This window comes from Podarcis liolepis (assembly GCF_965112155.1).
Source record: "Podarcis liolepis genome assembly, chromosome: 5".
Lineage (NCBI taxonomy): Eukaryota > Metazoa > Chordata > Lepidosauria > Squamata > Lacertidae > Podarcis > Podarcis liolepis.
This window is the reverse complement of record NC_139556.1, coordinates 87,566,761-87,579,637: the sequence shown is the minus strand read 5'-3', so window position 1 is coordinate 87,579,637 and position 12,877 is coordinate 87,566,761. Positions and strand designations below refer to the sequence as shown.

General features: G+C 42.3%; 1 protein-coding gene across 1 annotated transcript in view; it reads left to right on the top strand.

Annotated features, from left to right (window-relative positions):
* Window positions 1-12,877, top strand: part of LRRC31 (leucine rich repeat containing 31) — a gene marked incomplete at its 3' end in the record, with an annotated part of 33,902 nt that overhangs the window by 7,898 nt on the left and 13,127 nt on the right. The window contains 7 exon segments of the mRNA XM_083504180.1: window positions 4,356-4,450; window positions 6,253-6,416; window positions 9,040-9,279; window positions 9,811-9,896; window positions 9,898-9,934; window positions 10,714-10,881; window positions 11,542-11,709. Coding sequence (XP_083360306.1) covers window positions 4,425-4,450; window positions 6,253-6,416; window positions 9,040-9,279; window positions 9,811-9,896; window positions 9,898-9,934; window positions 10,714-10,881; window positions 11,542-11,709 — 889 coding nt within the window. The 5' untranslated portion in view covers window positions 4,356-4,424.

Here is a 12,877-nt window from a genome sequence, read left to right as displayed (position 1 = left end):
ATGAAATTCAGCAAGAGGCATTACCCTTCCACTATCCTATATATTTAGAATTAAAACAGGTTCCACACACATAATATTTGTGCAATTGGGGGAACAGGGACTAAATAATAAATAATGAAGTGAAGTCAGTAGTTTTGCAAACCCACCACTATATACTGGCAGGCAGAGTGGAACCCAGAGCAGTTCTTTCAATACTAGGGAGATATACTTCCAATTGATCCCAGTCAACAGCCTGGCTCCGGGGTATGAAGCTTCTGGCCTTCCAGGGGTGGTTGGAATTGTAACCCAGCAGGAGGGCCACAGATTAGCCACCCCTGGCCTAGTGGCCACTTTTTGAACAAACCAAAGTTTCTGAATGGTCTTCAAAGGCAGTCCCATGTACTGTACAACAAATTACAGCAGTCAATCCTGGATTATACTGGTGCATGTATGACTGTGGACAGGTTATCTCTACCCGGGAGAGGATGCAAGTGGTTCTTTGTTGCAGAGGCTACCAAGCTTACCTAGACTTCCAGTGTCAAAGCTGGATCCAGGAGTACGCCCAGCCCTATTACCTGATACTTTAGGGAAAGTGCAGTCCCATCTAAGACATCTTGAACACCACCTTCCTGAACAAAGAGCTACCAACAAAATCCTCATCTTCTTGGGACTGAGTTTCAGTTTACTGCCCTGCTTCCACCCCCATTACTGATTCCAGTCACCTTATTTAATTCTAGATGGTGCTTGGATCTGATACAATGGGTAAGCTTTGTCAAGCTGCTTGGCAACAGTGACCACAATGCTCTTAAGTTCAAACATACATGTGGGTGGGAATGTCAGACAGATGAGCTTTTCTGGAGACCTGAATTAATTGCTTCTTAACAGCCCAGCAGGACTTGCGTGCTTTTCTGTTTCTTTTTTACACTCCCGAGGTTAATTCTTGTCTGCCTTATTTGTGGCATTCTGGTTGGCATGTGCAACAGAGTTGCTGCAAAAGAGCTTAAAATCCAGTTTTTTATCATTCTTGGATCTTTCCTGTGGCTATTTTTTTTTAAAGGTCACTTTATTCAAACATCCTCTTCTGACTATCTGTACTGAGACACCAGCCTCTGTCTGAAGATCTGGCCATTGCACTTTATTGCTGTTCCAAACCTTCTTTCCATATATTTGCATTTGCTTCCTTAACGTTTCTCTTTCAAAAGTGCCAGGGCATTTTCTTAGTTTCTAGGGACACATAGAGAATACATTCACATTTCACTTGAAACTATGAAAAGGGACATCATCTGACATCTGCTCAGCACAATCACCAAAACCTACCTAGTTCAAATCACTAAACCTGCTTAAAGGTAAAGGGACCCCTGACCATTAGGTCCAGCCGTGGCCGACTCTGGGGTTGCAGTGCTCATCTTGCTTTATTGGCCGAGGGAGCCGGCGTACAGCTTCCGGGTCATGTGGCCAGCATGACTAAGCTGCTTCTGGCGAACCAGAGCAGGGCATGGAAATGCCGTTTACCTTCCTGCCGGAGCAGTACCTATTTATCTACTTGCACTTTGACATGCTTTTGAACTGCTAGGTTGGCAGGAGCAGGGACCGAGCGACAAGAGCTCACTCCGTCGCGGGGATTCGAACCACCGACCTTCTGATCGGTAAGTCCTAGGCTCTGTGGTTTCACCCACAGCGCCACCCGCGGTGTCTTAAAACCTTTCTCAAAAAGTTCAACAAAATCTTTAGCCTTCTGCTTCATTGGTGAAAAAGAAGGATCAGAATCTCTGCTCTACAATACTGCCCAGGGCACTTCCTGCTAAAAGAGGAATGTCAACTTCATGCTTGGCTTGTGTGCTTCCAGCTGCATCTGGCAGGCAGCTCTTGAGAAAAGGATGCTAAACTAGGTAGATCTGTGGGCCCACTCCAGCTGGGTTCCTTTTATGTCAGGGGTGGGAAACCTCAGGCCTGAGAGCAAAATATGGCCCTTCAAGCCTCAGGACTCTCCCTCATCCACAATGTGCATTGGGGGGGAGGGAGACCAGGGCCGCAGCTAGTGGCTAAGGGCTAAAGCCCCCTAAACCCAATCAAAGGATTCAGATCTGGATAGGCCTTGCTGGACTATCTATTTTGGGAGGGAAAGGATCATGCACTCAAGTCAAACCTTGTGATTCATGTCACATGCAGTCTGGTCCTTAAGAGCTTAAGTCAGGGGCATCCAATATTTTAAAACAATTCAGTGTTAACACTACAAAGTTATAGTAATTCTCTAGTACTGTATTATCTCTGTGTATTTTTACTGTGATCTGTAAATCCATATATTAATTATATTTAATATTGCTCTATTTAGTTAATGATTCGTGAACTGGAAATAAAGTGATGCTGGCATTAATATTCATCATAAGTAATATTTAAAATGTGACCTATTAAACAGCCATGGCAGTGGAGTTCTCCTTAATCAAGCCAAACATCTGTATTCCAGATGGAAGCATCAGTGATCCTTAGTCATGATGATTTTAATTAGCCTCTGGCAATTAATGTAGTTTGCAGGCCTTAATTGAACTCATCAGATTACTTATTCATGCAAATGCTTCAGTGCAAGGGGATTACTTTTGATATATTAAGGGCTAATGTAGTGTAGGAACTAACAGGCTGAGCAATGAAGCTGGAAATAAGCTCTTTCAAAGCTTGCCTTGACTGTAAACTCAAGATATGAACCCCCAAAACACCCTCAATGGAGGTAATAATATTGACCTACTTTACATGGTCGTCGTAAGGATTAGTGAAATAATGACTCAGTTCAAATCATGGCATAGCACAAACACATATGAGAGCGCAGGTTCCTGGAGAGGAGATCGTGGGCACTGTGTTCCTTCTCTGGTTCTCCCACTACCTCACAAAATATGTTGTAGTTTGGCTTAGCATATCATCCAAACTCGTGGTTTGTCCCCTCCGGACAAATCATGAACTTGTAAACCAAGAAGAAACCTTGGTTACAGCTTGTGGTTTGTTTGGCATGAAGCAAACCATGAGCCTGGGGTCAGATGGCACATCAATCCAAACCATAGCTTAGCTTCAGTTAATGGAGCAGAAACAGGGACTGATGAAGAGTACAGTGGCCTTGAGCTTCCCTTTGAGAACCCACACACTCACACTGAGCCATAGCTTGGCTTAGTGCAAACCAGGAAATTAATACTCTAGGAAATGCTATAGTAATTCCAAGCAGTTGTGTGGAAATCATGGTTTTGACCAACTAATAATACAGATGATGATGATAAATTATTTTTATTTGTACCCCACCCTCCCTGGCCAGAGCCAGCTTCAGGGCAGCTAACATCATAAAACTAACACAGTATACAAAGAACATGAAAACAGGCAATCAGTTAATTAAAATACATCTAAAAATTAGTTCAGAGCAAATTAAAATCTGGACAGATGGCAGTCCATGGGTAAAATTGAGAGTAATGTATTCTGTGGAAAATATTTTCTAGCCACCAATTTATTTATTTATCAGGTCTGTTTTAGATGTATCGCTTAGAAACAGTGTATGTACAGTGGGACACCATCCCCATGCTCACATTCTCCAGCACATTCTCCAGCACAGATTTGATGGCATGCAAGGTAAGACAAAGTACCATGTGCATAATGCCTTCATTTCCTCAGCCCTTTTATTCCTTAAGGCGAATGAAGGAGCACCTGTGGGCAACAAAATCTTCCTTGTTCTTTTCATGGGTGGCAAGACCCATAGGCACAAATCAATACACGACTGGAGCTGCTGTCTCCACATTGAGGTACCTTTGCACAGGAACTATATATGTGCATCAGATCAAGCCCTTCAAGTTTCCCTATAGTCCCAGATTTACAGAAGCCATCCCAGTTTCTGATTTGATCCCAGAATGTCCTACTTTTCCTTACGACATCCCTATTTTCATCAGAGACATGTTGGAGGGTATGGAGTTATTCGACTCCCAAGCCATCTGAAGGCAGCCCTATATAAGAAAGTTTTTTTAATGTTTAATGATTTTTTTAAATATGTTGGAAGCCACCCGAAGTGGCTGGTGCAACCCAGACAGATGGGCAGGGTATAAATAGTAAAATTATTATTATAGAATAGGACGTCCTTATTTTCCTCAGAGAAATGTTGGAGGGTATGTCTGATACTATAGAGGGCTCTTTGCCTTTGAGCTGTAAACTTTTATGTTGAGATGGCAGAATTGAGTGTCTTCTTGCGAAGTACCACCTAGGCTGGGCTAGACTCACTACTAAACTGAAAAGGAAATCCTCAAAATAATACTTCATGATTAAGTGCATGCAATATAGGATTTTGGTGTTTGCAAATCCTTTTTTTCAAATCAACTTGTGGCATTAATCCTCTAATGGCATTATTCCCTTAGACTATATGCCGGATTAAGGAGTCATGATGAGGCAAAGTACAAAAATCCACGCTAATCTTTCAAAGGAGGATGCTGCGTGGGATGCAGCTAACGAGGTTGTCCCCATTAAGGGTCGGTCCTTCTTCTGTCCACCTAGTCCCTTCCCCTTCTGGCATATCATGGTGACGAAGTGGAAGGAATATATTTGTAGATGGTGTGTACACAAGAAACACCCAAGCAGTTCCGTGGCCAGAATCTGCCCTCCTTGAAATCAGTCATTAGTAACTTGATAACTTCCATTGTAAAGGCTTCTGTGCTTTGTACGATGTGAATGCAAGACAACTTATGAAACCTGTTTCCTTGTGCATTTGGAAGCTAGGTTTTCTTCTGAAAATCACACAAGAAAGCACAAGACCTTATCATAGTCGCAAAGTTCAGCACCTGAGTAAAACATGCTTTTGGAAAAGAATGTCCTGCATGTCTTTGAGAAAGGAAAATAGTCACTAGCATTCCCTTTCTGACTATATTATTCCTACAAAAGCATGGCCTGATAACCCAGATATACCCCCAGTCCTGTCCCTCTGTAGTGTAAGCAGAGGTGAGTGCTGCAATGCCTAGACCACTGTGCTATCTCTAGCTTGTAGAACACGCCTTATAGAGTCAGACCATTGTTCTATTGAACTCAGTGTCATCCACAGCTGATGGTTGGAGCTTCCAAGCACAGTACAATACTAGCCTCAATTTTTAGGTTTAGGGCAGGTGTGCTTGGCCCAAATGGTGTCATGGGCCAAGTGGGCAGGCATCAGTGCTTCTGAATACCAGCTGCTGGAAACCACAAGAGGGAAGAGTGGTATTGTGTGTGTGTCATGCTCTGTTCGCTGGCTTCCCATGGGCATCTGGGTGGCCACTGTGAGAACAGGATGCTGGACCGGATGGGCCATTGGACTGATCCAGCAGGTTGTTCTTATGTCTGGCAGGCTTTCAGATGGGGTCCCCCCCAGCCCCACTTGGAGATGCCAAGGATTGAACTCAGGACCTTCTGCATGCAACGCAGAAGCTCTACCTGTGAGCTACAGCCCTTCCTCAACAACTACTCCAACAACCGCTGCTTTTTAAAGGTTCCATAATTATATGGGGAAACAGCTCCCTCGCCATGATTTCATTTCTGGGGCTGGAGCATCTCCTCTTGGACAGCTCAATACTAACTGAAGCCATGGGAAGGGGCAGTTAACTTCATTGCCTTCCCACCGCACCATTGCTGGAGCTACAGGCTAACCAGGCAGTGCCTCCTCAACCAGAGATTAAAAGGTCTGGTGCTGCATGAACCTGGTGGCCAGGTAGCTCACTTCCAGTGATTAGGTACCCATTTTCACATGCGAGAGAGGAAGAGCCGTAGCTCAGAACAGGTGCAAGCAAAAGGTCAATCCCTGGCATCTCCAGATAGGACTGGAAATGAAATTCCTGGTCTCAAACTCTGGGGAGACACTGCCAGTCAGTGCAGACAATATTGTGCTGGCTGGACCAATGGTCCATTGTGTTTCTGGATTACTGCGGTATCATATAAGGCTGCACATTTTAGTATTGCTGCACATCTCATCTTTCAAATGGTAAAGTTGTGGGGATTTTAACATCTAGTACATACTAGCAAAGTTGTGTGATCACCATATCTATGTGAAATGCAGAAGATTATACCAGCTGAATGAATACTGTATACGCCACAAAACTGGAGGCATCAGAAAATAAAGAAAATAAGTACATCATCTGTTAACCAGGACTGTTTGGAAGGAATGGAGGTATCTTGGAGATTCTTGCAAGAGACTAAGCCAAGCTTGAGGTTCTGAAGACCAAATACAGCTACCCACTGCCTTCAGTATTTTGCTATTCCATGACTCTGTACACACCCTTTGTATATTTGCAGAATGGTGTATTTACCCAACATTACCCGTCTTTCAACCAGTGTGCTATGTACACACTCCTTCATCAATCCATCACCTCTTGGTTGCTCTGCACTGAAATCTCTCCAATACTTTGGTGTGTTCCTTGACTTTCTGGCACTTCATCTCATGGGTGTGCAGTGCAAAAGTAAGTATCCAATGAGTTCATCTGATGTGCTACTCCCATTTTTTCCTGAATCTTCAACTAGTAATTCTTACTTTTTATTCTTAGATTCAAAGACAGATACATTTTTGCATTGCTATTATTAACAGTTCAATTTATTAGGCATTTGCTGTGTAAAAAGTTTCTAAGCAGCTTACAAAGATTTAAAAACATAAAGCACAACATGAAATCAAAAAGAAATGAAGGGGGTACCCAATATATTACATTAAAACCATACAAAAATCCCTAGAACAGACCTGTTAAAACTGCATCAAAAGCTTTGGCAACAAAAAATGTCATCCAACAAATCATCTCTCAAATGCATGGGAGAAGAGATAAGTAAATACCTGGCACCAAAAGGATGTTTATCCTGGCACCAGGTGGATCTCACTGGGGAAAGCATTCCACTAGCAGAGAGCTACAACTGAAAAGGCCCTTGTCACCACCCTCCAAACCTTCCTCAGAGAGGGCGCCTAGAGAAGGGCCATAGATCAACATCTGTAGGTCTGGGAAGGTACATAACAGGACAGATGCTCCAACAGATTTTGCCTTCTAAAGCACCAGATGGGCAAGAATTGTGCCTTTGTCTTTGAAAAAGTACTGAGAAAAAGTACTGAGTTTAGAAACCATGGGTCTTGACCCTTGGACAAGTCACTAATTTCTCAGCCTCAACTCTGAATCTGTAAAATGGAATGATAGTGATCTGCTTAATAGGCATTTTGTCATTGCAGTGATATGGGAAGTCACAGAAGAATAAGAATGGTAACATGATGTTCTTAAGATGTATTATGGGAAAACCTAATGAAAAATATTTTTTTTTAAATGAATTTGTCTGTGCAAACATAGTAGAAATAATAAAAATAATAAATTTTTATTTATATCCCGCCCTCCCCAGCCGAAGCCGGGATGAAGACCTTTGTAAATTTAAAAATAAATAATGTGTTAAATTAATGGCAGAAGTATTGTGGCCAGAAGAAACAGAGCATTTTTCTGGCAGATCACTCTCTTCAAAAGATTTTGGCAGATTTCATTATGAATCCTACCCTAACCATGAGGACTAACTGTGAAGACTAAATCACAATAGGTATAAGATATTTTTGGGAAATGAACACACTGTAATAATATTGCTTCATAGCTTTATCTCCACAGAAGTATGCTAGCTATTTGATCTCTCGGCTTTTCCCAGACTCCATCAGTGTTACTTTTAAAAGGGAACACAACAATCCTTTTATTCTTCAGGTAGTCTTGTAACTTGAGCTATAAAGTGACTCAGCCCTCCCAGCTGCCAGCAATCCGTGACATGTAAGAGGCTCCGGTATCAAAGTCTACACAACTACTTCCTCTTTTCTCCTACCCCACTACACACAAAAAATGCTGACCAGACTGTTCAAATGAAGTGTTCAAGGAGGTAGTCAGGCAAAACCGTCAAAAGACGCATCAAAGAAAAAGTTACGGTAATGCTTTCCACCGGACCATCATCTCTCTTGAAAATACTTTTGAACTCTGCTGAAGAGCATATGCCCCTGCTTCACCATCGCACCAAGGCAAGAATTTTGCATGAGAAAGCTAATATAAGAACAGAAAGTGTCTGAAGACAAGCAATAAAGCAACTGAATCAAGAGCAAACTCAAAGCATGATCAGCATCAAAGCTGATTTGTTTCATAAGCCATGAAAATACTTGGAAAGGTAAAACAACCCTTCGATTGAAAAAAATGGAAGCTGAAGGTAGGTTGTTTTACTGTATCTCTTAAAACCTCTGGCAGTGCTTATTCTGTTTTATGTATTTCAAGCTTTAGCATGCTCTGTCCCAAGAACTCAGGAAGCAATGCTTAAAATCAGGTGCAACCAACAGATCAAAGTGTTCAGTAGTTATCAAGCATAAATACTGTTTGACAGGGGTGGGGAACCTCTGGCTTTTATGCCAGATTTGGTCTCCAAACCATGCCCACCTCCCTCACACCTGACGCCATATGTGATTTCAGGTTTGCTGTGGGTATTGCAAAGGAAGAACCAGGAGCTTAAAGTGAGCTCTTGATTGTTCCTTTGCCAGAACAAGGTGTGCTCCCACCACCCTTCAGCTGGTTTTCAGAGCCTTAAAGAGCAGTGTGGGGCTGTTTGCAACAGGGCTTTCAATCAACCCTGCATTGCAGTTTGAAGTCCCAACAACCCAGGCTTCAAAGCACAGTATCACACACACCACAAAGTAAAAAAATTCCCAAACTTAAAGGTACGTTTGCCTTTAAATACAAACTGGATTTCTCCCTGTCCTTGGTGCCCGTGCTTTTATTTTGGTTATATTGATATGGTTTCCATGTATGTTTTGTTGTGATTAAATGTATTTTTGTTTGTGAATGGCCCAGAGGACCTTGATGATTGGACAGTGTGGAAATACAGAAAAATAAGAAGAGATGGCTAGGAAGTAATAACTATGTACATATCATGGCAGGAGTTGCAATACATTCTGAACTTTCTCTTACGATGAAATTGTGTGGGCGTACATAGTACACAGTGCATGGCCTTCTTTGCCTTGTTATTAAGGCAGACTCAAGAGCAAGCGCTATCCAAAACACAATTTCTGCCTCTCTTTCTCTCTCTCTCCTCGGAAAGGCGCAAAGTGGACAAGCACAGAAAAGGGTGCAGATGGCTTTTTTCAGAGATCCCCATTCAACTTCTTTAGAAGTCAGATCCAGAAGAAGAAACGCTCTGCTGAGAAAGGGGGATGTGAACAGTACCAGGGCTCAGACCACGAGGAATCCAAAGAGGAAAGTGGAAAAGGAAGCAGAGGACACAAAATGAACGATTCCTGTTTAGAAACTCAAATGGTGGAGCAGATTTTCCCTGCACCAGGTAATAGTGATAAGAAAGAGCACTTGAAGAACAGGGACTGTCTGCCCAGGGGGCCTGTGCTCCAAGCGTAGCTCTCTGTGAGTGAAGACAGATGTAACATTGAAACATCTGTGAGTGAAGACTGATGTAGCATTTTCACCCACCATGTTGTCCCAATGTTTCGCAAACGGGATTGTGAGGAACTCCAAACTGGGTGAATGGGCAGTCAATTGGCAAATGCAATTCCATGTAAGCAAGTGTACAGTGGTGCATATTGGGGCAAAAAGTCATTTCACATATATACTAATAGAGTGTGAACTGGCAGTAACTGACCAGAACAAGATTTTGGAGTCATCAGGTGAAGATGTAGAACTGCTGTGCAGCAGCTGTGAAGGCATTTTGCATGTTAACGATGATTACGAGAAATATGTTCATGATCTACCAGGAGAGAGTCTCCTGCACGATCAGAAGCATGGTTTGGTTGGTTTTCAGCAAATGTTGGGATTGTTGAAAACCATTCAGGTTTTCATTTCCATTGTCTTGGTTCCACAGACTCAATGCTGTGTCCGCAAAGAGTCCAGGATTTCCTGGGGAAATTGGGCAAACAGCCCTCTAGAAAGGTTTTGGACTTAAATTTGTAATTGTGCATTAAGTACAACAGATATAATGGAGCTGGGTGAGTATACATTTTGATACGTATTTTTTCACCCTAGTAACGGCTTCAGAGGTGTTTCTAAATACTTGAGTGCACAGGCCTATGGCACAAATTTACATAAAATCTACATGTGATCATTTGTATGCATAGATAAAATTTAGGCTCACTTGCAAAAGGGAAAGCAAGCTTCGGCAGTCAGGGATTTACTCTGAGCTGTGGTGTGCCAAAAGGATTTTCTGAGCTCAATGCACAGTTTATGGAGACGGCCCTCTGCCCTAATCACAATCTGTTGGCAACTGCTATGGGTGTTTATTTATTTATTTAAAAATATAGCCCCTTAATATAATCAAACTATCTAAACAGTTACAAAAGTTGGTAGCCCCTGCAAAGCCTCTTTCAGCCAAGTCCTGGCCATATCTGCCCCCCACAACACACATGGCATTATATAAGGGTTAAGCTGGATGGGTGCGACTTGCCTCAGTTGACCTCACGGACCAAATGAGGAGGGCTGGTGGGTGAAGTTTGGTCTGCAGGCTGGAGGTTCTCTTCTTTGGTCACCTCTCTGCTGCCACCTGACTTCCCAGGCGCATGAAGGAGATGAATGGATTGGAGCCATCTTAGTCTTAAAATATCAACCCCCACCTCCTTCTTAGCAGATGTAGGAACAGAGCTACACAGAGTTACTTGTAGTACCAATAGTACCTTGCAGCTTTTTGTATCTGCCTCAATAAACATTAATGTGCACACGCAGTTCACTTATATCAGCAGTGGTTTATCTCTCACTCTGCTTTCTCCCCTAGTTGCCATAATACATTTGCTGCCAGGCCTGGAAGAGATTGATCTTTCTTGGAATGATTTAATAGGAGGGACATTAAAGTCTCTTACCCTTCCATTCAAATGTCTGCAAGAGCTGAAAGTCCTCCGACTGAACAACTGCAGACTCACAGCCATGGATCTTTCGTTTTTAGGTATCATCCAGTAATTGCATAACTTATTCCGAGAGGTTATTACAGTGGGTTATTTCATTAGAGATCTAGGTAAATTCTAATCTGGATTGCGGGGACCTAGTCCTGCAATTCCATTTCAGACACAGGGCTTGTCTACACTTAGCTTTTGCCCCGCTCTTTCCAGGCACAGGTCCATGCTTAAAGCACCGTGTCCAGGCGTGTTGATTTTTTTTGCCCTGGAGTTTTCCCAGCAAAACCCCTCTTCAGCCCTCAGTTGGAGTAAGTGGCAGTTCTGGTTAACTGTGGATTGACGCTTGTTCCTACTGAGTGTTAAAAGAGCGGGTTTTTGTGGGGAAAGCTCTGGAGCAAAAAGGGGGAGCACTCAAACACTTTAAAGTGCAGAGCTTTAAAGAGCTTTAACATGCAGACTGTGCCTGGAAAGATCAGAGGAAAGGTAAATGTGGATAAGCCCTAAGGCTGCATCCAGACTATTCAAATATGAGCTTGCTGAAGTAGGGCTGTAATTGGATACACAAACCTGTGTATGTATGTTCCTGAAATTATTACATTTTTGCATGTTCTTAAACCAAAGTTTAAATAGTGAAAAAGTATGATGTGATCATTATTGTCTTCCGCTTCTTCAAATCAATGTATAAAATAGTATCAAATGCTTATTTACAGGGGAAGCGCTTGAAGTAATTCCTCACCTTGAAACACTAGATTTATCATGGAATACCAACATTGGTGGGAAGCTTTTTCTTCTAATCCAAAAAATCCCCAAAGACCATAAACTCAAAACACTAAAAGTGATGGATTGCAGTCTAACTTCTGAAGATGGTGAATCACTAGGTAAGAGCCCATGGCATAGTGATGTAGCAGCTTTGAATACTGTTTTAGCATTTTATTTAGCTATCAGACCAAATACCACTTTGTATGGAATCAAGATTTTAAACCTGCTGCACTTGAATGCGTTAAAGAATTTGTGTGAAAACTGGCAGGTTGTGCCCTGTTATTTATGAGTTAGGGGCTTCAAATATGGTTTGTATTGTGCCTGCCCAAATTTTCCCATACGGTCATTATTGTGGCTTTCAGCAAGTAACTTATTTCATTGGTTTCTTGCACTAGTGATTGAGATGAAAGCATTGTTTATTTATTTGATAAAATCTACAAACTGCTTGCTTATAGTATGGTGTAAAACCTCGAAGCACTTTGCAAGAAATATTAATATTATAAATAAGAACCTGTTAAAAACAATTTAAAACATTTTAATGTCATGAAAATGAATAGCACGATAAAAACGACAAATGGCTAGGGAGGTGTATCAAAAGATATAGTTAGTTAGTTCGATCAAATCAACATTTGAAAATTTTCCCCTTACTGGTTCAACATTTAAATGAGTTTAAGCTCCCTTTGTTCGGTCCCAGCTCCTGCCAACCTAGCAGTTCGAAAGCATGTCAAAGTGCAAGTAGATAAATGGGGTGCCACAGGGTTCTGTCTTGGGCCCGGTCTTATTCAACATCTTTATCAACGACTTGGATGATGGACTCAAGGGCATCCTGATCAAATTTGCAGATGACACCAAACTGGGAGGGGTGGCTAACACCCCAGAGGACAGGATCACACTTCAAAACGACCTTGACAGATTAGAGAACTGGGCCAAAACAAACAAGATGAATTTTAACAGGGAGTAATGTAAAGTATTGCACTTGGGCAAAAAAAAATGAGAGGCACAAATACAAGATGGGTGACACCTGGCTTGAGAGCAGTACATGTGAAAAGGATCTAGGTCTTGGTTGACCACAAACTCGACATGAGCCAACAGTGTGACGTGGCAGCTAAAAAAGCCAATGCAATTCTGGGCTGCATCAATAGGAGTATAGCATCTAGATCAAGGGAAGTAATAGTGCCACTGTATTCTGCTCTGGTCAGACCTCACCTGGAGTACTGTGTCCAGTTCTGGGCACCACAGTTCAAGAAGGACACTGACAAACTGGAACGTGTCCAGAGGAGGGCAACC